Below are 25,364 nucleotides of genomic sequence, written 5' to 3'. Positions count from 1 at the left end.
TATAAGTAGTGGATTCACTGGTTCTGTCTTTCCCCAGATACCATTCCACTTCTCGAGTCATACTCTCATCCTTTCTAGCAATTTAGTTTCTTGATTTGAGTGCTATTACAGGTTCTCTCAATTCTACCCCATTCTCTTTGAACGACACATATAGAAGAAAGCCTTTCAAAGCGTTGCAATCACTCCCATCTCAAAAGGCGTGCATTATACACTTGCCGCTACCATGGCACCTGGACTTGTTGAACCAATATATCAACCCAACACCACGGACACTCCCGTAGTGGCGTCAAAGCCCACAAATGCACACAGCTACGTCCCGGGACGAACAAAAGTCAAACAACATGATGACACATACGAGTACGAGGACTTACGACCACACTTCCCAGACATCACATGGCCGGCATACACCGAGATTCCCTACATAGAAAAGGGCCAACTAGGAGACCCAAACTTCAAGAACCTCCTTGCCTCTGCCACAGACGTCTTTGACTACAACCCTAAGATCGGAACGGAAGTACACGGCGTGGACCTCGCCAACCTTACCGATGCACAAAAGAACGATCTGGCGCGTTTGATTGCGACACGAGGCGTCGTCTTCTTCCGCGACCAAAAGAACCTCAGCATTGACAAGCAAAGAGAGCTGGGAAAGTACTTTGGCGAGCTTCACAAGCACGCCACAACGGGTGTTCCCAAGCGTGAGGGCCTCGAGGATGTACACGTCATCTTCACAGGAGAAGGAAGTCCTGACCTACGAGCGCTGTTCACACCTACATTTCTCTGGCACTCAGATGTAAGAACTAAAAAAAATCATCAGACTCAAAACTGGCATCGTGCTGACCAAATCATGACAACAGGTCACATACGAACTCCAACCACCATCCTATACATCGCTCAAAGTCCTCACAGGCCCCCCACGGGGTGGCGGCGGTGACACACTCTGGAGCTCCCAATACGCAGCCTACGACATGCTCTCACCACACATGCAAAAGTACCTCGAGTCACTGACGGCGCTACACTCTGCCGAACTGCAAGCCCAAGGATCGCGCGACCTGGGCCGCACGGTACGTCGCGAGCCCGTGACAACGGAGCACCCGCTTATTCGAACCAACCCGGTGACGGGGTGGAAGAGTCTGTTCTTCAACCCGGGGTTCGTGACCAAGATTGTGGGTGTGCCCAAGACCGAGTCTGATCATATCATTGGACTGTTGAATGAGATTGTCGCGACGAGTCCAGAGATTCAGGCGAGGTTTCAGTGGAAGGAAGGTGATGTTGCGTTTTGGGATAACAGGGTCACGGTAAGTCTTGGGAATCCTTGATACAAGCAATTGCGAGAGCAATGGCTAACACAGTGTAGAACCATTCAGCGTCATATGGATTTGCGCCACACCGCAGACACGCCGTGCGCGTTGCGGTGCGTGCCGAACGACCATATCTTGATTCGCAAAGTCGGTCACAGGAAGATGAGCTGAGTGAACGTTATGGGGTACCCAAGGCGAACAAGGATGGCAGCGGTATAGTCAACTATAATGATTAATACTAGAAAAGAAGAAGAACAAAGAATAAAGAAATGGCATCAATTGCACATATCAGACGCATCATCATCATTAGTCTAAGCAGTGAATCTAATGTTTACAATAATATATAACATTACAAGTAAATGGATAACAGCCACGGCATGACCCATCTCAGACAGCCAACCAGCCAAAGCCAGAGGTAAATGACCAAAGCATAGATTTCAACGCCAAGCCAACATTTACGCCATTTAGAGTAGTTTTTTTCTGATCCTCCCTGATTTCCCTATAAAGGCCACTTGGCTAACGAATTTTGCGGCGACTGGGATGTTTCAGTGCAACGTCTTCTGACCATGAAATCCCTAGACTGATGATGGCGAGCACAAACAAGACAATCTTCACTGCAAGGCGTCTTTTGTCTGATGGGGAGAGTGGTGCACTTTAGACTACGTCAGACGTCGGGTCCGCTAAAAGCAGAGAAAAACAAAGCCGACGGCGATTCGCACTGGTGTTATAGACGAAAAGTGAAATTGAGCATCTAGTCCTGCTCTTTTTCGTACCCTGCTGGCTTCTCCAGGCCGTTCAACTCGTAGAAGCGAGAAGTACCTGTTGGCATGTAAGTATTGGTATTTGCAAAAGCCAGATGGGAAAACTTACAGCTGTAACCCTTCCAGTCAAAGTTATCCTTGGGGTTGCATGAGCACTTGTGGTCAAGGCGGTATTTTTCGCCTGTAGGGCAGTGCGTAAAGGGAACGTGGTAGTAGGCAATGTCGTTGAAGAAGTGGAGCTCATCCTTTTGCAGGAGCAGACCGGCGGCGATGGAGTGGACAGGTGCATCACCCCAGCGCTCGTAGAAGAAACCACCAGCATGGTCGAGAGAGGTGAAGAAGTCAATGTATGCGTCAGATCGGAGCCAGTTAAGGTTTCCAATCTCGAAGTTGGACCAGAAATGGCAGTGGTTGTAGGTCTCGCCACCGTCGTCACTGAGAAACTTCATCGAGTTGTCCTTGCTGATGTGCTGGGGGAAGTGCTTTGTGAAGTTCTTGGTGGCGTCCCAGAGCGTGGGGATGGTCTCGACGTACTCGTACAGACTGAGGGTGAAGCTGTACTTCTTCTTGTGCTCAGCCATGTACTTGAAGGTGTCGTAGTTGATGTCGCAGTACAGCTCGATGCTGGGCTCGACGCGCCAGTACCATTCATAGTCGAGCATCAATGGGTGGCGGAAGAAGAAGCCCGACTCGTAGCGGCACATGTGCCTGTAGCTGATCGAGTCTCCGTAAATGATCTTCTTCTCCTTCATCTCCTGGCGGACCTTTGCGGCCTTGTCCTGGTCAATCCACTCGGGGAAGGACCAGTGCTCCTTGGGGATCTTGCCATACTTTGTCTTGCCGGAGACGAGGGCCGTCGTCACCTTCTTGAACTCGTCGCTGAAGTCGTCATCGTTGAGGAAGACCCAGTCGTAGTTGAACTTGCGGTTGAAGCGGTCCTCGACGTGGCGGATCGACTTTGCAATCTCCCAGACGTCCTGGTTGCGGGCGAGTGTGACAAAGGTTGCGTTCATGCGGTCACCGGCAATGGTGGCAGGGGGAAGTGTTTTGTCATTGAGCGAAGTGCCGGGGTTGGTGTGAGCGCCGGTGCTGGGGGTGGAAGCGCGAGGGGTTTCGTCGTCGTCTACCACGGCGGCATTGCCCTGGGGCGGTGTGGCAGGGGTTTTTGCATCTTGGTAGGCTGGCCAGTTTGTGGCAGGCACGGACGATGAGGAGCCGATGAAGTAGAGAAGGAACAGGGCCTGGAGGGAGTCAATGGCTGCATGGGCGTGAGTGAGGTGACAGGGGAGGGTCATACGATGACAGCGAAGACAATGTAGCGGAGATAGCGCTGACTGCCGGCCATGGTGGATGGCGGACGATGTTGGTGTTTGTGGTTGTGATTGCGAGTCGTGATCGACAGGCTGGAGCTTTCCTAGTGACGTCGGAGACTCTCCACTCTGCCAGGCTGCTTTTATGCTGCGAGCAAGAGTGGGTAAAAGGGTGCGCGTGGCGTCTTTGGCGGCGGCGGCGACGTGGTGCAGGGGGAACGAGCGACTACTACTTGGCGCAAGGCGTGCGCATGGGCAGGACAAGGTGGAAGAAGAAGAAGAAGGCCACGGAGGGGTGGGCGGGGTGAAACGGAGGACAAGGTGGGGAAGGGGGAAAAGAAGGAGAAGACAGATGGAAGCAAAGTAGAAACAGCAGTTGAGCCGTCAGAAAAGGAGTTGTTGCAGTGGTAAGAATGGTAGGCGGTAGGACAGGTAAGAAAGTGTGGCTGAGGACCAGGTATAGTAGGCTAGGCTTGCCGGGGGTACGAGGGCCAGCCAGGCCATACGAGAGCGCGCGCGGACTTTGCCGTCGATTATCCACCACCACTACCACCACCGCACACGGCCCGCCCACAACAACAACAACCACCCCCGCCATCACCACCACCACACACATCCCGCGTGTGGTGAGAGAGAGGCCCGCCGCCATGTCCTTCTTCGGCTTCGACACGACGCTGCCGCGTGACCAGGGCCATTCGACTGCCGCCCCCGGCTTTGGCCAGCACGATGCCTTTGCTGCCCTCGGCGGCGGGGCGGCCGATGACGATGTGTATGTCCATGTCGCCCTCGACGCCCACCAGGCCTGCTTCTCACTACTCACAGAATCGACTTCGACGACACCTACGACGGCCTCGGCGACCAGCTAGACGACGATGCCGACGACCGCAATGACGACACCTTTGGCGACGGCCCGGCCACGCAGCAGTCGGTTGGCAAGCACTTTGACTTTGCCGGCCAGACGTCAATGGTTGCCGGTACCATTCAGGAGGAGCAGATGCTGTTCCACGCTCGCCAAAAGATCCCCCAGCACCAGCAGCAGCATCAGCAATTTCAACAGCAGCAGCATCAGCAGCAGCACCAACAGCAGCACCAGTACCAACAGAGACCCCCCGTCCCCCAGGCCTCCAAGCCCAATCGCTCCGGCTATGAGAGCTACAAGGACCCCGAGTACATTCCCCAGCTTGAGGCGCGTGCCGACATCTGGGGCCTCAAGCCCAAGCAGCCCGCCGCCCAGCGCCAGCCCTCGCCACAACCCGCTGCCGCTGCCCAGATGCCCGCACCCACCAGGAAGGTCATGAGCATGGAGGAGGTCGAGGCTATGATGCGCGCTCAATCTCTCAATAGTGACGCCAGAGCCACCCCGCCGGCTCAGCAGCCACCGCCCCAGGCCTTCCCCGGCTACCCTCAGCAGCAGTACCAGCAGCAGGGTCAATTCCCCCAGGGCCAGCCACAGTATCCCGGTATGCCTGGCCACATTGCGCCACAGATCCTGCAGAGACCCCAGCAACAGCAGCAGGGCATGCCGCCGAGACATCAACAGCAGCTCCGTGCCGAACTGCCAGACCAGCCCGTCCAGTCCCAATCACCCCAGCAGCCCACCATTCTCCAGCGACAGCGACCCCACTCCAACGATCCCAGTGCCCCGCAGAACCAGATCCAAGGTTCACCTGCACAGCCCCGCCAGATCTTGCAGAACCCCAACCGCCTCGCCGGCCAGGGCCAGCCTATGCAGCCTGGCCCGCATCGCGGTCAGCCAGGAGCCCACAACAGAGGCCCTTCATTTCCTGGGATGGTCATTACCCACCCGGAGCAGCTCCTTCAGCTGTCCGAGGCTGAGCGTGCTGCTTTCCTTGAAGAAGACGCAAAGCGCGCGAAGCGAAACCACAAGATTGCCCTTTTGGCAAAGGACAATGGTCTCATGACACCTCAGGACAAGAACTTCATCACTCGTATCCAGCTGCAGCAGCTGATGACCGCGACTGGAAACCTAGAAGAACGGGGCCCTGAAGCTGCCATTGCAGAGGACTTTTACTATCAGGTCTTCAGCCAGATCCGGGGTGCTCCACGCCACAACCCCCAGCAGCCAGCAAGCCAGTTTGCCCAAACCTATCTCTTCCAGACGAACAACCGGTTCGGCGCCCGTCGACATGGCCGCGGAGGCGACAACCACATGCAGCGCATGGAGCAACAAATCCAACGCGCAGTTGAGGCTGCCAAAGCACGGCCAAAAGCCAAACAACTCGTTGTCGAGGGCAGTCTTGGAAAAATTGCATTCAGCAATTCCAAGACGCCACGACCGCTGCTCAACCTCAAGCGACCGGAAACCAACGACAAGCTCCCAAGACACCCTCGGTCCTCCATCGCAGATCGTAAACAAACGCTTCGTAACATCGAGGCGGTGTACAAGACGTTGATGCAAATGGAAGATCATGAGCGCGCCATGCCAATGCCAATTCAAGAAAACAGTCCTCCTGAAGCCATCCAAGCACACATGGAATGGCGATCGCGGATTGAGGTTCTCCACGAGCAGCTCTGGCTCAACACAAGGATTATGGAGCCCATCAACCCCAAGTATGTCGTGCCCCCCAATGAAGCTGCTCCTGCTAACCTGGCCAGCACACCTCATCCCTTCATTTCCATTCTTTCACATGCCAAGGGCAAGAAAGTTATCCCGCGCCTCTTCCGCCACATTAACGAGCAGGAGCGCATTACAGTCGTGACTATGATTGTCGTGCACCTCGATGCCCTTTCGGTAGTGGGGCAGGCCATTGCTACGCCCGAAGAGCCCCTGAGTGCGGCAATCCGTGAGGAAGTCGATCTCTTTTCCCAGACGGTCATGTCGCCCATCCACGCGCACATTTCAGATGCACCGCTGAATATTGTCATTGGACTTCTTGGCCTTGTTCTAGACCGCACCAACCTCCACGTAGTGGCGCGGAGCAGGATAGGCCTTACTCTGCTGACGTTCCTGATTTCCCGGGCTGAACTCCTTAAGCAGTCGGCGCCTGAGATGGTGACTGATTGGCAGCAATGGACCGGGCTTTACAACCGCTTGTTTGACGTTATTGAGCCTGTTCTGCCTTACCTGTTCCCAGGGAGCATCAACGACACGGACGACATGTACATCTGGCAGTTCCTGGCAGCAATGGGTGTGGGAGCCAGCCCGGAGCAACAGCAGAGGCTGGTACTCGGAGTGAAGGACCGCGTCATGGAGACAGTTTCTGTGAGCAAGGCTCTACCACCAGACATGGCGAGCGCTCGAACGGCAAACGTAAACTTGTTTATGAGGGCAATTGGGCTAGATGTAGAGCTTCTTGGATGAAAGGGGGGTTGATTTGCAATGTTTGGAACACACTATGGCGGTTGAAACGTTACCGATTACACAATGGGATGGACGGTAATGGGAGGCGCCGTGCGAAGTGGGATGTTGCCGCGCCGGGGCACAACAGGCGCGAAGGCTTGGAGGGAGCCATGGCGGATGGGCCAAGCACAGCGGGAGGTTACAGATCCTGCAGCAAATGGCCTGGTAGGGATTGGCATATCCTGGTGGCTGCGATTGTTTGTATGGGCAGCAAACATCGACACTGGGAACGAAGGTGGGGAGCGGCAATGTCGAGTCATGATAGAAGAGGAACCAAAAAAGTATTGTTATTTAATATACGAATATATGCATTGATTTCATGCAAACAAATGCCGCCCGTCATGGTGGTGTAAGTAAGTAAGTAGGTAAGTAGCCGAGACCCTGCACATGCAACCTTGTGCCTAGTTCAGGACTGATGTACCATGCATACACGTGTTTTTCTTTCCTTGGGTACCAAATACATTTTAGCCCATCTGCGCTTGGCTAAAAAGTATTTCTTGTGGAGCTGGCACACGCCTCGAACATGGGCAAAGGACGATGTTTGGTAGGCACTCTTGGCTGCGACCATTGGCATGGTGCGGATTTGGGTCCCACGAGGAAGCGATTTGCAGTTTGCAAAAGCAAATCAAGGGTACACGGCAAGCGAGGAAACGCGCCTTGGAGGTCAGGCTCATGTCCGAAAGGCCGAAGTGTTCATGTGCATTGCCATGGTCAAGCATGCTGTCCAAGACGGAGAGTGTTTGGAGGGAAAATCCTCGGCATCATAGTTAAGCCTCGCCGCGGACGCTTCTCTGTCGACGCGGTGCTGTACGCGCCACTGTCTGCTCGAGTTGCGGACGTGAGGCCCCTGGGTTTCATCGGAGCCGAATCGCCGGGTTAGCTTGTCTGGCCTTGGCACTCTGAAACACCCTCACCTTGATGCAACTACCAAAAATCCTGTCCCCGGCGCCAACTTCATGCGACGCCGTTGAGAGACATGGACAACTTCAACATTTGTAAAGTCATCCAAGCAGCCCTGTTGTCGTCGTCAGCAAGCAAGCAGGCAAGCAGGCGGACAACTGCCAAGTGGGCATGGAGAATGCCCGAGGAAACATGAACGCATCGTAGCGTCACTGCCATGGCTGCGTGCTGTAGTATATGGCGTTTGCGAATGCTACGCCACTGAAACACACCTGAGCGGCGACCCACGCCGACGGCCGCTCTCTCGCTCCACTATCACAACCACCATCATAGATGGACGCGTAACGAATCCATCTGCCCCTTATCGATACAGCCATGCTGAGGCTCTAGATGCTCCCTCGCCACTGAGCTTGCGCAGGTCCGACCCACATGGCTGCATTGAACTGAACGCTGCCTACCCACGCTTGCATAGAGCCAATGGGCCTTGACAGGCTGACAGGAGCTAACTGACATTTCCCCATGGATCTCCTTCAACGTAGTACGCGTAACGTTTAGTCTGCTGCCGCGTCCATTTCCCTCCGTGTCTGGCATACGGGCTTAGCGCTCCCAAACATTTTCAATATGCAGCGCTATATGATCCGATTGTGGATTCGGGTTTCATCTCTCTTCGAGTTTCATCCTCTCTGAATGTAGGACTTGCGCCGGTATTCCTTCTTTTTAAAAGCCACCCTTCTCGCACACTCATTGATAACCATCCTCCAAGGCTAGGCCTGGGTTCCATATTTGTTTTCTTAGGAAGTGGTGTGTTTTGTTTCGTCCGTTTCCTTCTTCTCCTTGACCACTTCTTCTTCTTCTTCTCATCCTCCTCTTTTTATTTTCTCCAAACGACAGATTCATTCTGTCAGGCTGCCGGTCAGCGTTTGCTCAACATGCCTTCCCTACGCTTTCTTCTTTTTGTTGCTCTTTTGGCAGCCGTTGTGCTAGCCGTCCCGGCTCCCTCCCGCAAGAGGGGTCTCCAGAAACGTTCCTTCAAGGTTCCCAGGCAATTGAACAAGGCCCATCCCACTGGCCCCAATGGTCCTGCTGCCATGAGGAAGGTATTCAGGAAATACAACTTCAAGATCAAGGAGGACTTTATGGTCAAGGATGGCTTCATCTCCTTCTCCAAGCAAACAAAGGGCAACGACACTGCTACTGCTGCTGCTGCCGGTGGCTCCAGTGGTAACTCGAGTGGAACAGTTGCCGCTAACCCTGCCGACAATGCCGCCCTGTTCTTGTCCCCCGTCGACATTGGCGGACAGACCCTCAACTTGGACTTTGATTCTGGCTCCTCTGATCTGTAAGCTTGTACTCATTGCTACTTACAACCAACCATGTACTAATCTGTAACGCACAGTTGGTGTTTCAGCACCGAGCTTGACCCTCAGCTCATTGGTCAACACACTGCTTTTGATCCTGCCAAGTCGGCTACGTTCAAGAAGGTGGACGGTGCTCAATGGAAAATTAGCTACGGCGACGGTTCTGGCGCCGCTGGTATCGTGGGCACAGACACCGTTACCATTGGAGGTGTCACGGTCAAGAACCAGGCCGTTGAGCTCGCCAACCAGGTCTCCCAATCGTTTGTTCAAGATGCCAACACTGACGGCCTTGTCGGCCTTGCCTTCTCCCAACTCAACACGAGTAAGTTGACCAACTCTCGGGTGCAGCACCTTTTACTGACAACGAACCAGTCAACGACGGTACCAAGAAGACTCCTCAGAAAACCTTCTTCGCCAATGTCATGAACGATTTGGATCTGCCTGTCTTTACTGCCGATCTCGATCCTGATGGCACTGGTGTTTACGAGTTTGGCAAAATTGATGCCACCAAGTTTGAGGGCGAGATGGCCTGGATTCCGGTCAAGGCTGAGACTGGCTTCTGGCAATTCGGCTCCACCAAGTTTGCCATCGGTGACCAGTTGTTCGACAACCCACAGGGATCTGATGCTATTGCCGACACTGGTACATCTCTTCTTCTTGTGGACCAACAGGTTGCCGATGCATACTACTCGCAGGTCAAGGGCGCCCAGCTCAATGCTCAAGTTGGTGGCTTCATCTTCCCATGCGCAACTACCCTGCCCGACATGAGCGTCGCCATTGGTGACTCGTACATGGCCAAGATTCCTGGCAACCAGCTCATTTTTGCGCCTGTCGACAAGGCAAACACCACCTGCTTCGGTGGTGTACAGGGCAACCAGGGTTCGGGTCTGCAAATCTATGGCGACACTATGTTCAGGGCGCAGTTTGTTGCCTTCAACGGTGGCAACCAGTCGCTCGGTTTTGGTCAGAAGCCGGCCACTCCATAAGTGTTAAATAAGTGATAAGGGCTTGTTATGCCTATCGTGCGGGGAGCTAAGATGATGAGCTGTAAATAATTAAGTGTCTTTTGCACAATCATTTGAGAACATATGAAACGGCCTGCAGTACAGCAACGGCCGAGTACAATGAAAAATTAAACGTCAAACCACTTTGAACCCATGCTTTCTTGTTTGTGATGTTGTAGCTTCTGTTAGTGTTGACTTCTCTGGTACAGTCACCACGTGGGGATGTCGGTGAGACAGACGAGGAAGGAACAATCCTCGATCCAAAACCTGACACCAACTTAACTATCCACCAATTCCCAGCCAAAAAAACTTGATCGTTACTTACTTGAGTTTAGATATGCGACTACACGTGTATGGCTACCATGGATCAACCAAGCCCACAAGATGAACTCCGTCCTCTTGAATATGCACGAGCGCAAGACCTCTGTATCGATTATACAACTGAGCCACGACCCTTTCCGGATTTGGATGTATCGTCGGCTACAGCTCTAGATGAAAGTCTTTGCAGTTTCTCTGACTCCTCCACTACTGATGTGGTCTCCACACTAACAAAGGAACGACTTACAGTGAACAGAGACGCTGTACTACTGCTCAAGACAATCTATACCTACCGAGAAGAGCCTCCGGTTAGCCGTTTTCAGATTGATAACAGAAAATGCACCTTGCATCTAAAGCATGAACTTCCAGTTCTCCAGTCATACCACGATATTGACTTGTTGAATTTCGGTAGTGTGGCGCCACCAGACTTCAGGAATCTCAAGATCCCATCTGAACTTGTTAATGAGCAGAATGATGAAGGCTTTGAATGGCCCGCTACACACCTCACATATCCTGCGCAATGCGATGCGCAAGCCAAAACTGAGAAGCTTGCTGTCTCAAGAAGCACACTCTTGTATCTCCAAGAAGCCATCCGCGATGCATACGTGCCAGAGGATAGCGAGGCGCTGAAGGCTGAAGATAAGGTCTACAATCGGGTAATTGGATGATGCACAATCTTTGCATACCTATGCTGAACAGTTTAGGATCTAATTATTCGGCCCGTTACGCCTCCTTTACTCCCGCTTTCTCCAATGCAGAAGCCCTACATACCTTCATCACCCACAAACAATCTGCCGCTTGTATCGGATAGCAGTGACTCTGTCCGTGCAGAGACAGAAATCCTCCAAAGTGAGATCATGGCTGCAGATTCCCTTACTCGGAAAGAGTCGGACAGCAGTGATTCGATACTTCTCGACATGATTCATTCACTATCATTTAGCCCGCTGTCCGAGGCATGTGCACGAGTTCCTTCGAAGCGTAAAGCTGCAGACTTGAAAGTGGAAGGACCATTGACACCATCGATATTTTCTACCTCACCAATGAAGAAGCTCAAATCGGTTTCTTTTGCCACAACATTAAGTGAGCTTGTCTCATACGAGCCCTGGGGTCAAGCTAATGCCGATGGTAATGATGATATTGCGAGTGAGGACTTTGAAATCTTCGCGGAGATTGAGCCACTTGCTGAAAAAGTGAGCAAGTCTGTTGGAAATGAACAGCTGTCCGGCGCTGATACGACTGCACGTGTGGACGTTCCGTATATCGACTCTCTACTACCTGTGGCGCCCTGGGTTGAGTACAGTCGGCGAAACCGCGACAATTGCCGGTACCCCACTGAGCTTGAATCTCAGACGCAATTCCTACGGAGGATTAAACGTGAGGAACTGAAAATCGCGCCATCCTGGCATGGGATGTCACTTCCAGAAAGACAGTTGCAATGGGGTTTCTTGACGACAAAGATATCAACACTGAAGCTAGATGAGACATTACATGGCGAAACTGAGATGAAGAAAATTATAAGTGAAGCTAGGACAGGTAGCATTGCAACCAGCTCTACGCAGGTGTGGAAGCAGGATGGACTCAGAATCCTTGATGAAGACGACGAGAACGAACTAGAATCCGTGCTTGATGAGGATAGCCATGACATACAAACCTTGTCAAACAAGCGCAAACTGGAGCTAAAAGAAGATATGATAGACACACGTCACAAAAAAGCAGTGCCACCGCGCCATCTACCAGCAGGCTTGGAGGCTAAGACTACAGATACGAGCCAGCAGTTGTCACAAGAACAGATTTCACGGCTGAAGCCCACACAGGGGACGAAAGACGACAATGGCAATGAACTCATGTTTGGTGGTTTCTCTGCTACGAGTGCTCTTCACAGGTTCTTGGAGACACGTGGAAAGGTTGCTGGGTCTGTAAGAGCTGACATCGTTCAAAAGCCTTTCTTAAGCAAAAGTACCCATTCAGTGGATATCCCGAAAGTTCAGACCTCCACAACGCCTGTCGAGGATGGAGGAAACGAGATGCACAAGGCAAGTTTTAGGGATGATGAGAGGACGAAGACGACGAACCCTCTACCCTCGCCTATAAATGTCCCAGCAAACCTCAAGCCGTCTTCATTCCTCATTTCGTCAAAGTTTCTACAACAAAGAAGCCTGTTGAGGCAGATAGAACATATGTTTCCAAACGCTGAGATGGTGTACCGAGACTACACTCTACCGCACTCGCCGGCCAAAGACGCTGACATGATTCTTTCGCCTTCCACCGGTCTGATTCTTACTTCTTTGCAACAAATCAAGCAGCGAGCTCTTCCGGGCCAAACAGAAAGGTCTCCGATAAAGGAGTGTTTGGCTACTCTTCAGTCACGATACGAGAGGCTGATTGTTCTGATCAGCGAAGGACTAGGTCGTGAATTGGAAGAGCTGGGGTCTAGCCGTCCAGAGGACCCACGCGATAGTGTAGCATTGAAAGCGTTTGAGGGATTCGCTTCTAATATGGAGGGGGATGTGCTAGTACAGTACGTTCCTGGGGGCGAGAAGGCCCTTGCGCGTGCCACGGTGACAGAGATGGGAAAATACGGCTTACCGTACGGCTCAGCCGATATTGGTGACATTAAGCCTATACCACAGGAAACAACAGTAAGTAATACAGCCATACTAAGAAGCATTTTATCTTATTGGTTATTACTAGTACGAGGTCTTTCTGCGTCGAGCAGGTCTAAATCCGTTTGCGGCCCAGGCCATTGTGGCATTGCTGAAGAAGCCGACGACGCTCGAAATTGCAGTCTGCTCCAGCTCACCCTTTGCAGCCGAGCCGAAGCATATATCTGCAACTGGACTCTCTCGCTTTCTGATCATGAGTAAGGATGAGCGAATCCATTTGTTCCAGGCTCTGATGGGTGGAAGTCGGGTGTTGAAGAGGGTTAGTGATAGGCTGGACCAGGAATGGATCAGCGCTGCACACGGCTTTAGAATGTGAGACAACTCTATTATATCGGGTCTTGCAGAGGCATTGCCATAATCGCACTTACAGATTCCAACATAGCAAGACTTTTGTGGGTATAAGTTAGCAATGGACGTTGCACATGTCAGGCCATGTGAGGCCATGTGGGGCGAAGCTTGGGCCTGCCATGACGCAGAACACAAAACATGTCAAAGCCACACGCTCAGCTTGTAGCCTGACGGCCACCCAAGGGAGCCCTGGTGGTTTATCGCATCTTATACAGTATTCACAATGTCCTCTCCCGTAGGCATAATAATATCCGGCCGCCCTGTCATTACCGAGCCTTCGTCCATCATTTCGCCTACGCAATCGGCATTTCAGATTCCCTCGCAGCCTTCCTTCTCCCACATTGTCGTATTCCTCCTACCTGGAGTCACACTTCCAGATGGCACTGCTGCTGCCGTATACGCTCAACTGCCTGGCACAACAGAATTCAAACTGCTCGGCGCAGTCGCCAACGAAAAGCCCAGTGCAATCTTTAAAGTGAACACCAAAGCGGGGAGTCTAGGCAGCGACGACTCCATGGTCGACGAGGGAGTATCCATGGATGCAACAAACGGAAGCACTGTGCCGCTGGCGCTTGGAATAAGCGTTGAGCCTGCGCAACAAGTCGCCGCTGCCATAGAGCAAAACAAAGCGCAGGCTGCTGCTGGGTCGCAACCAACAGGAGCAATCCAGGGCAATGAGTTGGTGCTCAGGGGACAGAGGAGCGTCGAGACAAAAGTGCTCGCACAGAGAATCATCAAGAACTGCTACGACTTTTTGACTAGCTGGGGTACGGGGGATACAGTACCACTCAAGGCTTTCCAGGCGTGGTGGACCAAGTTTGAAGGAAAAATTGAGAGAGATCCAGGGTTTTTGGAGAGAGGTGACGGAGGTTGAATTTTTGGAGACACCAAAAGAATACCACGAACATGGCTGCACGGCCAATGAATGCTATGAACATACGACATACCCATCCATACACACGACACTATCCCAGCCGACCTACCAAGTCTCTTCAAAACGCTTTGTTCACACCGTCCCAACCTGGCTCAGCAAGCCACGCCGCATACATTGCGTGAGGCCATGAAACCTTGGGCGCCTTTCTAGGGTTCATCTTTGCCTGCTCAACGACTGCATCTCCAAGCACCTTCTCGATCCCTACTCGCTCGTGCTGAGCTTCCAGCCTCTCTCTCATTGATTCGAGCGTGCTCCATTCTATAACATCCCTTCGAAAGTCCGTGACTACAGCTATGCGCACGATTCTCGAGAGCTCGCCGATCCGTTCTGCAATGCCCGGAGATGTGTGACATGCAATGGCGGTCCATACACAGTGCGCATCCTCTTTGCTAACACTGAAATCCGAGAGGTGCTTGACTGCTGCATCCGCACCTTCGACTTCGAATCGCTGTGAGCCATTGTATTCTTGCGTCGTGCCAATGTCATGGAGGAGACATGCGGTGAACAGTAGGTCACGCTGGTGCGGATCCGTGAAGTACTTTGAGCTAGTGTGTTTGGCTATTTCGTCTGCGTACTTGAACACCCTGATGCTGTGATTGAGGATGGATGGATGCAGAATGCTTGCAGCATGTGTATATGCAGCTTTCGATATCGGTGTATCCAGGGAAGCCTCAAAGGGATAGTGGTCGGATGCACCGCCAGCGTCTCGAACGGCGGCACTGGCAAGGTCTGAAGGTGGGCACATGCTTTGTGATGATGATTGAAAGGGACTTTGGCTGTGAAAAAAAAAACTGTGGTATACAAAAGACTCGTCTTGAGGGCTTGCCTACACACAAAATCTTTGTTATACAATACTTGGTGCGCCCTGTTGTCATTAAATTCCTGTTATGGCAAAGCGTGGATAAGCGGGGGTGGTTATGGCAAGCAATCTTTCGCAACATGGTGGCAGATGAGTTTAATCGATATGCCTGGTAGACAATGGTCTACTGTCTCTGTAGAGCTCCATTATACACACAATTCCATGGGCTCTATTTGGTATGCCGATCAGCGATCGCATCGAGCTCCATGGTCGAGCGGTTCAGGCATTTCTTCGGCGCGGGACCGATGCCGGCATTTTACCGGTTCCACACTTGTCACTACTACAGCACAGCAGAGCATAACCCGACGCATGGAAAACGAGGCTGCAGCTATGGAGTAACATCAATGACTAAACCGCTCCGGGGAACCAGTTTGCAGGCTCTGCATATCTATGCTTGGCGTTTTTTCCTTGAGATATTCGAGCGACCAGAGAAAACGGATCATGGTGGTAGTACTCAGATCCTACGTACTGATAAGCACAACGGCACCAGGACTACTAGTCCGGTCAATTCGCAGAGCCAAGCCCTTTATACATAATGACGACTCGTAGTATTACCTGTCAGCACTCGATGGGGAAATATTGACGGGATATGATAACGAAACTATTCCTCTTAGCTTAACATAGCTTAAGATAAGCATGTCGTCCAGATAGGCATGTCGTGGGTTGGCCGACGACGGAGGTGACAAATGGATCTGTTGCAACGATAATGTGTACGAGTATATAAGTCGCCTTGACAAAGCTGAGTTGGAGTACCCAGGGATCGTAATCATAGCTTCTACTTGATTGGAAAAGATGAAGGCCTTTGCGCAACTCGTTCCATTGCTTGCGTCTTTGGCTATTGCATCGCCTGTCGATCTCACTCGATCACAGCTACACAGGCTATTCGTACGCCAGGACATCCAGACACCAATCAATGCATCTCTTCCAAATGTCACAATATTCGCAACCGGAGGCACAATCGCCTCGCAAGGCAGCACAAACACACAAACAACCGGCTACTCAATTGGCCTTGGAGTCCAACAACTAGTCGATGCGGTGCCGGAACTGCTCAACATCTCCAACATTGCCGGATACCAGGCCTCCAACGTACCGTCTGGAGACATCAACGAAACAATCAGCTTGTACCTTGCGCACATGATCAATGAAGAGCTCGCAAAAGACGACATTTCCGGCGTCGTCGTCACGCACGGCACCGACACGCTCGAGGAAACTGCCTTCTTCCTCGAGAGCACCGTCAACTCGACCAAGCCCGTCATCGTCGTCGGCGCCATGAGACCCGCCACAGCCCTCAGCGCCGACGGCCCACTGAACCTCTACCAAGCCGTCAAGCTCGCCGGCTCGCCCGCCGGACGCAACCGCGGCACCATGATTGTCCTCAACGACCGCATCGGATCCGCCTTTTACACCACCAAAATGAACGCAAACTCCCTCGATACCTTTTACTCGACCGAAGCAGGCCAACTCGGCGTCTTCATCAACCAAGTCCCTTACTTCTTCTTCCATCCCTCCGAGCCCGTCGGCCGCGTCGTCTTCAACGTCTCAAACGTCACCGACCTGGTTCCCGTACCCATCTTGTACGCCCACCAGGACATGCTGCCCGCGCTTTTCCCCGCCTGCTACGACGCCGGCGCAAAGGGTATCGTGTATGCCGGTGTCGGTGCCGGAGGTATGTCGAGCGCTGCAAATACAAATGCAGAGGCCCTGTACAATGCTACTGGCATCCCCATTGTTGCTAGTCATAGAAGTCCAGATGGTATGGTTCCCCCGCCGAATGGAGATCCCGATTTTACTATCTCCAGTGGGTTTTATAACCCCCAGAAGTCGAGGGTTTTGCTGCAGTTGGCCCTGACGTTGGGCTGGGGCGAGGTGCAGATTAGAGAGTTGTTTGCGAAGGGATATCCCATGCCTTGATAGGAACTCAAGTGACTTTATATATATATATATACATGATCAGACTTACGATATATGATGCTCAGTACCGTCTCCTTAACTATGATAGTATTTAACACACGCTCGCAATCATTTTTGTTAATGTCGAATCTATCGTTTTTCCAATGGAATAAAATCAACCATTTTTGTTTACATGATTTCTGGCTAGAAAAAGAGGGAAAAATCAGAAGTCAAGATTCGTAGAAATCGTAGCCTACATGTACAAAAAACAACCAGTCTCTACCTATGACAACCGCCAAGCAGCAGGAAAAAAAAACGATAGAAGATGCCGACTATTGAATGATCTAAAAGCCTGACACTAGTCGCAAGAAGTATGGAAAAACAGGTCTTGGAGATCCTCTAAAATACCCAAGCGAGCCATAAACGACGTTATCAAGTTAGAAACGAGTGAGGATCGGGTGCAGTACCTTTTTTTTTACGCCAAACAATCCTTGACGTCGCCTTCCCCATTGCACTCGTGAGAAGAAAATGTAAAGGAATTGCGATCCCATCAAGACACCCCCTCTGCCTTTTCATATGTCTATATACCACTACCAACACTTCCCTGGCTATTCTCCCTTCGCGGCCCGCCTTCCATGCCTTCAAAAGCACTACCACGCCTCCCCAGGTTGAACATACTTCCCTCGCTACCCTGTCTTCTCCCGGCAATGCCACTAGGCCCTCCAAACGTACTACTCAACGTCCACCCTCCAGCCGCCGGGCTTGCATCTCTAATGCTAATCGCTGGGGGTAATCCTAGACTTGGTATCTTGTCCTCGCCTACGGGTAAGATTCGTGGTGAAGGCGAAGGAGCGTGGCGGAGTCCTTCGGCGTAGAAGGAAGAGAGGAGAGAGATGTTGGAGCAGAATGCTTCTACTTCGTCCTTGACTTGTTCGGGGGTCAGCGAAGTGGTAGCTGCGAGGTGCGGCGTGGTGGCTGTAGACGATCTCTGTTCGTGGCTGGTGAGTGCGGTGTGTAAGAGGCTAGCATCCTGGACTGGTCGAGCCAAGGGACTCGAAAAGGGACTACGATGGGGATTGCCACGCTCTGCTGCAGGTGTGGAAGGTATGCGACTGCTCTGGCTACCGTCCATTGTCGCTTTTTTGTGCTCATAAGGATCGACATGGCGAATCCTACTGTTGTCTTTGGCACGATTGTGTGCCAGGCGATTCGCTAGCAGCAAGAAGTTTCCTTCGTCGGTGATCTGAGCGAGTAGTCCTCCACTGCGATGAATGAATTGCGTGTACTTGTAGTCTGGGGTACCCCAGGAATACGTTACTTCCACGTCTGGTGGAAATGCGCTCGCAGCTTCCATGTCAAGAACAAAGTTTAACCTCCGTAACAGAGCTTTATGATACACAAATTTGTCTGTCCTAGAGTATTGAGGAGAGAAGCTAGTCGAGTCCCACATATTCTCCGGCTGGGATTTAGGAGGCTGGAGTGCGAGCTTGACCAGATATGGAGACCGGAAGGGGTGATGGTCAACAATGTTTGCTACCTCGGCAATAGGGACTTCGACAAGTTTTAGGCCGTACTTTTCTACGCTTGTAGCCCAGGTAACAATGGCGTCTTCTATAAGCTTTGCCGTTACATTCATCCAATCGATGCGGATGTGGTAGCAATTGTCAGGGTTATGCAAACGATCATAGTGTAATGAGATAATCTCAGGGCGGTATGAACGCTTCCTAGGATCCACGTCGTAGCGCATAACGCGGGACAGAATGACTTTCCTCTTGGGAGGCTCAGCACGTGTTGGGGTTTTCTCGCCTTCTTGGGGAGAGTCAGAGTTTGTAGATGATGAATCCCCTGTGCTAGGTCGTGATTTGATGCTCTTCGAGATCAAAGGCGATGTCCGCGGCGCCTCTGACAGTGGCGTAGAAGGAACTGACTTGTCTGTCTTTCGCATGCCGAACCATCCGGTTCGCGACTCGACTCGAGGAGCCCGATATTCTGCCGCAATCTGGAAGAAGAAGTTGCCGTCACGGAATGGATGTCTTCGCTGCACATGCTGAATCAGGCCCTTGTGCATGAGTTCGTTTCCGAAATCGACAGCTTCATCTCTAGTTTCAATGTCCTTGAAATTCGAGAGGAGCCAGTTGGTTAAGTCAAAGCCCAAGAAGCAATTGTAGTGCAACTTCAAGTGCCATCGGCGATCAAGCATCTGAATGCCTTTCTCACCTTGCAAATCTTCTGCGAGCTTTTTGATATCAATATTCGATGTATGGTACTTCTCAGAGTCTGGGAAGACAGAGGTCTGAAACTCGCTGTCTGTATCTTCGAGTAAAGAATTGCCTAGTCCTGCCGCTACAACCGCCGAGGGATCGCGAGTGTGGTATTCAATTGCAAGGGGATTTGGGTCTTTTTGTTTCGAAGCATAAGAGGGCTGGGAATAACGCTCCTCTGGAGATATGAAACGAAATTTTTGCCACAACTGCGTGAGCTTTCGGATCCCCTCTAAACGTATCTCCTCCTCGGAGTCTTCAGTAAGCATTGGGAGTGGCCGCCTATGCACTGCCGGTATCTCAACAGGAATTAAGACGAAGCGCGCTCTCCAAAAGCGTAGGATTTCGGAAAACTCATCATGATAGCCAGCTAAGAATGTATCGATGATATTCCAATTGTATTCCCTTCGCGGTGGCCGTAGGATTACGTCTCTGGGGTCATAGGTGTCTTCAAAAGCCGTACGGATGTAGGGTCGATACGGAAAAGGCTTATCGACGCCGGCGGAGGACTCCAAAGCTGTCGTGGGCTTTCGGTTATAGCGTCTTACCTCTACCTCTCCACCTGCCACACAAACTAGTTGATGGATGCTATTTCCCACGCTCATAAAAACGGTGTCTCCATCGTTGGACATGTATTCAGGTGCTAGGATGCTAGCGAGGGTTTTCTCTTGTCGCCCTGAAAACTCTGCAACAGAAGAGCCCACAACAATCTGAAATCCGTGAGAAAGACGAAAAGCGATGAGCTCCTTGATTAGAGACTCCCTGCTCTTTGGAGCCTCCAGTATATCGTCATCTTCGTTTTGTGTAATCTTGTATGGACTCTCATTGTATTCCGATGCGACTTGCTCGATAGTAGGGAACCACTCATGAGTCAAAGGGACAGCGGCGGGCGAGCACAACGACCTCCATTTCACGGTACCGGTTCGTAGCGTTCTGGGGAAGACGTGATGCCAGCGCCGATATTGATTTTTGGAGTTGATGTTATTCTTCTTCGGATTACAAGGATTGACCAAGACTGCCCAGGGCGAGATGGCACTTGTCGGGGACAGGGTTCGTGGAACATCTCTCGCACCTCCGCTAGAAGACAGATCTGGTTTCGGTCCAACATGCTCCCCCGTCCCGCGAGCACCCGCAAGAAGAAACGTGGACCCGGGATCTCGAACGGCCGAGCTAGATTGGGAAGGAATAGATGGTTTGTTGAATCGCATACCTCTGACAGTCTCAATAGAACGGCTAGCCCGGTCAGAAGCGAGCGACTCAGCTGACACAGGGCCAGCGCGAGATGCGGGTTTGATGGCAATAGGCTGTGAAGCTTTCTCTGTAGAAGTATGGCGTGTGCTAGCCAACCTTTCGGCAATGACCCCCTTTTGGTTATTCTCAACGGTCAGCATGGCAGGTTTAACCTTACCTTGGCTGATATCAATAGTAGCGTCTCCGAGGGTCGGTTTGGCTGGCGCTGCTTTTCCACCGAAGCTCATCTGTCTTAGAAACCAGTTGGAAGGTCTACTTTTTATCTCGGCCTTGGTTGAAGTGGTCGTTGCCGCGCCAGTGAGAGGAGGGAGACCGGCTCGCCTTGAAGGAGACACTCCTCGGCTGGGTGTAGGAGAATGCTTTGAGGTGGCCTGCATGGAAGGACGATGGCTTTGAGAGTCCTCAGAATCTCCTCTTTTGTGGGATACTGGACGCCCCATACTGACACTGCCTCTTGCCAAGTTCTTTTGCCGTTGCAGGATGTCAGCACGTGGCATGCCTTCGACTTTGTGATCAGACATGCGATAGACAGTACCACGTGGAGAATGACTCTCAACCTCTTTTGTCTTCTCGCGCATAAGTTGCGGGAAGTTGTTTTCAGGCGGTGGACGGGCGGTTTTAGGAATCGACGGGCCGACACTGCGGAATGAAGAAGAAAGTTGAAAACTCCTGGATAGTTTAGGTGAGCCACTGGATAGCTGGTCGCTCAGCCTTCTTTGATGTGCTTGATACTCTGATACAGGGTGTCTTTCCATGATTGGAGAGAACACGCCATTGTCATATGCTTCCATCCAGTTCTTGTATGCAGTTCTACCTTCGTCTAATTGGTCATTCCCATACTCTTTGTCCCCTCTTGAAGAGTAAGAGCCTGCTCCCGTAGTCGAGCGTTTGACTACAGTGACTGTTGTCTGGTCATCCTCGTCTCGGTCGAACGATTCACGCAGATGGTGTGGGTACATTGGGTCCTCTTCCAAGTACGGAATAGCAACGTCTCCCATTTCGTTCTCCATAACACCCATCATTTGGAGTTCGAAAAGACGGCATCTGAGGGAGAAGATGCGACCTTTTTTTCGAGACTTCTTCACGATTTTGTCGGCTTTTCGAGGTTTTGTAAGCTCCAAAATCTCTTCAGAAGTGCCGGACCAGAAAGAGATATCCACCCAATATGGCATTGCGAATCTCCAGTTGTCTGTAGCTTCTGTGGGGTTGTCTATCGGCATGTGCTGCATGGTGGAGGTGCGAGAAACGGAACCAAAGATAGGCTGACTTTGGCGGGGAGTTTGATCCTCTTCAGTCCGCGATATTCCTACAGGTGCACGATGTTTCTCTTGCTCAGCCTTCAAGTCGGAAACCGAGCGGGGGGTTTGATACTTGAAAAGAGGTACGGAATGAAGTGGCATTGGTGAGAGGCACACCAAGTCAATGCCGATGCCCGATCCAATAAGTGTATCTGTAGTCAATTTGAGCATGTTGTAGTCCACCTCGAAAACACCTGTTCCAGGGCTAACGACTATAACGGAGATACCTGTTCGAACGAGGTCGCGATCAATGTAGTCTTTGGAAAACTGGGCTGCGGCTAGGTTAATAGCTTCAAGAATATTGCCTTGACTTGCAGATGATGGTCTTCCAGCGACGACGAATTCAGACATTGGACCATCCACACCTGCATCATCTTTGTTCGCGACTTGCTTGACAGGTTTGCGCACAAGAGAAACTTCGCGAAGGAACATTCTAAACTCTTTCTTGAGCTGATACAAGATGTTGATCCAGTCACCACTAGCCATATCGCTCACAACGACCCGATAGTAATCCCTGAAAGTGCCCGAATGCGAATCAAAGTGCGTGTCGCTTGTCGCTCCCTCGAGATGATCAGCTACTAATTCGCCGTCGTATTGCATTCGAGTAAAGAGGATGATGGTGACAAGATGTCGTGCGTTGATTCTCAACCATCTTTTAAAAAGATCCGGGAGGAAGCCGCTGACGACTTTGTTGAACATGATCTCTCCGGCGCCTTCGGTATCAAAGTCCCACATCTCCCGAGACATCTGGATAAATAGGGTGTAGCGTGCCGACTCGCTGCGAAATATGGGTTTGGACTTGGGCGAAAAATAGCCAGAATGGACAGACTGGCCATTGATGTAGATGTGCTTGATAGTAGCTTTGATGGTCCCCATGAACAGTAGCCTCTGGCCCCGGTAAACGGTACGTTTGCTGAGCTCGGAGATTGCCATGCGCCACATATCTGCACGTGCGAGGTACTCATCACGAAACACGATTTCTACATGATGGGCTTCATGTAGGTCTTCATCAGCCTCGGTCACCACAACTTGCATTCTATTGCGGAATCCGAATACCTTGGCAATGCGCTCGGATATAGAGACCTTAGCTAAGTCAGTTGTGCCTCGTGCCAATATCAGATGTCACGTACCTGCAGGTTTGGATACTTTGACTTCAAGTCTGGAGAAAGAGGTTTTGGGACAAACACATAGGCTTTGTCCGCGTCGACGTCGCGGCCACCGGGAATAGTCGATCCATTCTCATCGAGGGTTATCGTGTTCGAGTCTCGACGATGTCTCCTCGGATAGCCATGATTGTGGCCATCTCTAGAAGATGTGTCGTGTTTGTGTTGTGCACCATCATGCTGTGCGCTCTTCGGTCCTGCATGGAAATTGCGAATGGCGTTGTCTTCCTGTATGGCTACTATCTGAAGCAAGGAACCAGCACCGGTAGGGACCTCGGGAAATTTCTCGCTGTTAAACACGATTTCATCTCTTGAGAAGTTGTCGTCATGCGTCCATAGGGTACACACTTTCTGCACTCGGGCCTGTTGCGGATGTGATGCGGACTTCGACATGATTCTTATTGATGTTGCGGAGGGTGGCTCTAGCTATGCGCTGGCTCACGAATGTTTGCATTTTACTTATCCAAACATGCTGAACGTGCGTCCTTCCATTATTTGGGATAATAAGTAATGACCAATGGTTCAAGAGCGATATCGCAACCAAAGGTGATGGTGTGATGGTCGTGTCGCGTCGCGGCCTGCGACATACTGTGAAAGAGCGCCAAGGCGCTACAGTCTCTTTACGTAAGCCCGGATAACGCGCTGTGCAGAAGCGGCGACTTGACTCTACTTGGAGCACAACCTGTTTATGAATTGTCTATGCTAAAATACGAGCGATGTATCATAGTAAATACTTCCAGGTTGAAACATTTGACAGGACAGGTGCTGTATCAAAGGGGAATATCAGGCGTGAAGAGAACGGTTTTTAGGCATGATTCACAAGGAACGGGCGTTTGGTCTGCAGCGCATCTGTTCCTGTCGAACACAAGCAGTGTATGACAGTCTTCTCGCATACCTAAACGTTCTCAACCTTTGCCTTCATCTCTTCTAAATCTTCACCCTCAACACTGTCCTGCTTCTCTTTGACAAACCTTTCCAGTGCCCCATCAATCTCGTCTGTTCCATCGACAAAATCAAGCCATCCCTTCAAACCGTCCTTTTCCAGGGCTCTAACTATCACCTCGGCAACCGTCGCACGACTGACCTTTTCTCCAGCTCCAATCCTGCCCATTTTCACCTTACCAGCTGGCTCCTCGGTCAACGTACCAGGCCTCAAACTGATACCGCAGAAGCGCTCGTTAGCTGGCACGCCCTCCTTTTCTTCTTTTGCTAAACGATCATTGGATAAGACGGTAAGAACCTCATCAGCTGCAACTTTGGCTTTGTAATAGTTCGGTAGGATCTCGTTATTGACTTTTTGTGCAGAATCCCAGTCCTCGTCGTTCCACCAGGGCGCGCGGCCGCGGCGGGAGGCAAGGTAAGATACATTGAGAAACTTTTTGACAGAAGGTGTGTGAATGCTGGCTTTTGTAAAGGCAATGGCTGCGTCGCGGTCGATTGCGAAAGTCATTTCTGCGCCGCCTTTCCCTCCAGCACCTGCTATGCGGTCAGAGTGTCTCCATAACCCTCCAAAGGCCCCATTTCGTTGAAATCCTAGCCAGAGAGACCAAAGGAAAGGAAAGATGAACATACCAGCACTCCATACAACCCAGTCAGGCTTCACCTGATCCAAAATAGTCTTTGCTTTCTTCTCATCCTGGACATCTGCAACGCTGCTGACAAGCACACTTAGCTTGCCGGGCTGACCCTGACCTAACTTCTCTATGGCGGGTTGCTGTGAAGCAGTACGAATCATGCTTGTCACATTCCACGACTTCGCTAATAGAAGGGGTGTGAGAAGCTGAGCAACCTTGCCGTGGCCGCCGATTAAGAGCACGTTGTGTGTCATGATGGTGGGAGTTGCCAAACAATATTCGCTTAGAAAGGATCGCGAAAATGAGGAAAGAGGATGTAGAATTTATTCAGAATATCACAGGAAGAATTACTTCAGACGATGGAAGTCAGTCAACGTTTGTAGGCAACGCCGGCACATCGATCGTTGCTGGATGCGGTGCTGATGCAATTGCCAAGATGACGTCGTGTGCGTCTTGACCCTCCGAATAAGCGCCGATAGACTGAATGCTTTGTAAGGAATAAACTTCAACACTGCCCATTTCGATTCCGATCAACAATGCGTATGAGATCATCACGTGGTAAGACTAAAGCAGAGCTTTTGTAATATGAAATGTATTGTTTTGAACTTTTTTGGGTCGTTTCGGGGCACATTGCAGGAGTACCGGATGTTTGGTGCCAGTGCTAAACGGCTGTGAGAAAGAAAGAAAAAAGAAACAACTGGTGGACCGAGAAGTTTTCTATGGACGGGTAAAGCAAAAGGACCTTGAATAACAGAACAGTCGGTGCAGGCACGACCAAATAACATGAATAAAGGGATATGGGTATTTACGACA

The 25,364-nt window shown here is 51.3% G+C and overlaps 10 protein-coding genes across 10 annotated transcripts; 6 read left to right on the top strand and 4 right to left on the bottom strand.

Moving 5' to 3' along the window:
• Positions 1-223: 223 nt before the first annotated feature.
• On the top strand, positions 224-1,534 carry COCVIDRAFT_98692 (hypothetical protein; the record flags this gene model as incomplete). Its single annotated transcript, XM_014701367.1, has 3 exons — positions 224-790; positions 855-1,295; positions 1,355-1,534. 3 exons carry the CDS (start codon positions 224-226, stop codon positions 1,532-1,534), a joined length of 1,188 nt encoding a protein of 395 aa, XP_014556853.1.
• A 515-nt stretch (positions 1,535-2,049) lies between these two features.
• On the bottom strand, positions 2,050-3,404 carry COCVIDRAFT_98565 (glycosyltransferase family 15 protein; the record flags this gene model as incomplete). Its single annotated transcript, XM_014701366.1, has 3 exons — positions 2,050-2,117; positions 2,169-3,300; positions 3,357-3,404. 3 exons carry the CDS (start codon positions 3,402-3,404, stop codon positions 2,050-2,052), a joined length of 1,248 nt encoding a protein of 415 aa, XP_014556852.1.
• A 612-nt stretch (positions 3,405-4,016) lies between these two features.
• On the top strand, positions 4,017-6,691 carry COCVIDRAFT_37575 (hypothetical protein; the record flags this gene model as incomplete). Its single annotated transcript, XM_014701365.1, has 3 exons — positions 4,017-4,138; positions 4,192-5,940; positions 5,986-6,691. 3 exons carry the CDS (start codon positions 4,017-4,019, stop codon positions 6,689-6,691), a joined length of 2,577 nt encoding a protein of 858 aa, XP_014556851.1.
• Positions 6,692-8,559: 1,868 nt separating this feature from the next.
• Positions 8,560-9,974, top strand: COCVIDRAFT_15786 (hypothetical protein; the record flags this gene model as incomplete). The annotated part of the gene is made up of 3 exons (XM_014701322.1): positions 8,560-8,969; positions 9,027-9,310; positions 9,361-9,974. The coding sequence occupies 3 exons, from the start codon at positions 8,560-8,562 to the stop codon at positions 9,972-9,974; spliced, it is 1,308 nt and encodes a 435-aa protein (XP_014556808.1).
• Positions 9,975-10,354: 380 nt separating this feature from the next.
• Positions 10,355-13,289, top strand: COCVIDRAFT_15785 (hypothetical protein; the record flags this gene model as incomplete). Its single annotated transcript, XM_014701321.1, has 3 exons — positions 10,355-10,966; positions 11,015-12,949; positions 13,002-13,289. 3 exons carry the CDS (start codon positions 10,355-10,357, stop codon positions 13,287-13,289), a joined length of 2,835 nt encoding a protein of 944 aa, XP_014556807.1.
• Positions 13,290-13,544: 255 nt separating this feature from the next.
• COCVIDRAFT_37572 (hypothetical protein) lies at positions 13,545-14,195 on the top strand (the record flags this gene model as incomplete). Its single annotated transcript, XM_014701364.1, has 1 exon — positions 13,545-14,195. One exon carries the CDS (start codon positions 13,545-13,547, stop codon positions 14,193-14,195), a length of 651 nt encoding a protein of 216 aa, XP_014556850.1.
• A 118-nt stretch (positions 14,196-14,313) lies between these two features.
• Positions 14,314-15,000, bottom strand: COCVIDRAFT_26424 (hypothetical protein; the record flags this gene model as incomplete). Its single annotated transcript, XM_014701337.1, has 1 exon — positions 14,314-15,000. The coding sequence occupies one exon, from the start codon at positions 14,998-15,000 to the stop codon at positions 14,314-14,316; it is 687 nt and encodes a 228-aa protein (XP_014556823.1).
• Positions 15,001-15,906: 906 nt separating this feature from the next.
• COCVIDRAFT_15783 (hypothetical protein) lies at positions 15,907-17,025 on the top strand (the record flags this gene model as incomplete). Its single annotated transcript, XM_014701320.1, has 1 exon — positions 15,907-17,025. One exon carries the CDS (start codon positions 15,907-15,909, stop codon positions 17,023-17,025), a length of 1,119 nt encoding a protein of 372 aa, XP_014556806.1.
• A 559-nt stretch (positions 17,026-17,584) lies between these two features.
• On the bottom strand, positions 17,585-23,370 carry COCVIDRAFT_26422 (hypothetical protein; the record flags this gene model as incomplete). Its single annotated transcript, XM_014701336.1, has 2 exons — positions 17,585-22,897; positions 22,945-23,370. The coding sequence occupies 2 exons, from the start codon at positions 23,368-23,370 to the stop codon at positions 17,585-17,587; spliced, it is 5,739 nt and encodes a 1,912-aa protein (XP_014556822.1).
• Positions 23,371-23,872: 502 nt separating this feature from the next.
• Positions 23,873-24,805, bottom strand: COCVIDRAFT_26421 (hypothetical protein; the record flags this gene model as incomplete). The annotated part of the gene is made up of 2 exons (XM_014701335.1): positions 23,873-24,453; positions 24,550-24,805. 2 exons carry the CDS (start codon positions 24,803-24,805, stop codon positions 23,873-23,875), a joined length of 837 nt encoding a protein of 278 aa, XP_014556821.1.
• Positions 24,806-25,364: the final 559 nt, after the last annotated feature.

This window comes from Bipolaris victoriae (assembly GCF_000527765.1).
Source record: "Bipolaris victoriae FI3 unplaced genomic scaffold scaffold_40, whole genome shotgun sequence".
NCBI classification, from domain to species: Eukaryota; Fungi; Ascomycota; class Dothideomycetes; order Pleosporales; family Pleosporaceae; genus Bipolaris; species Bipolaris victoriae.
This window is presented reverse-complemented; position numbering and strand designations above follow the sequence as displayed.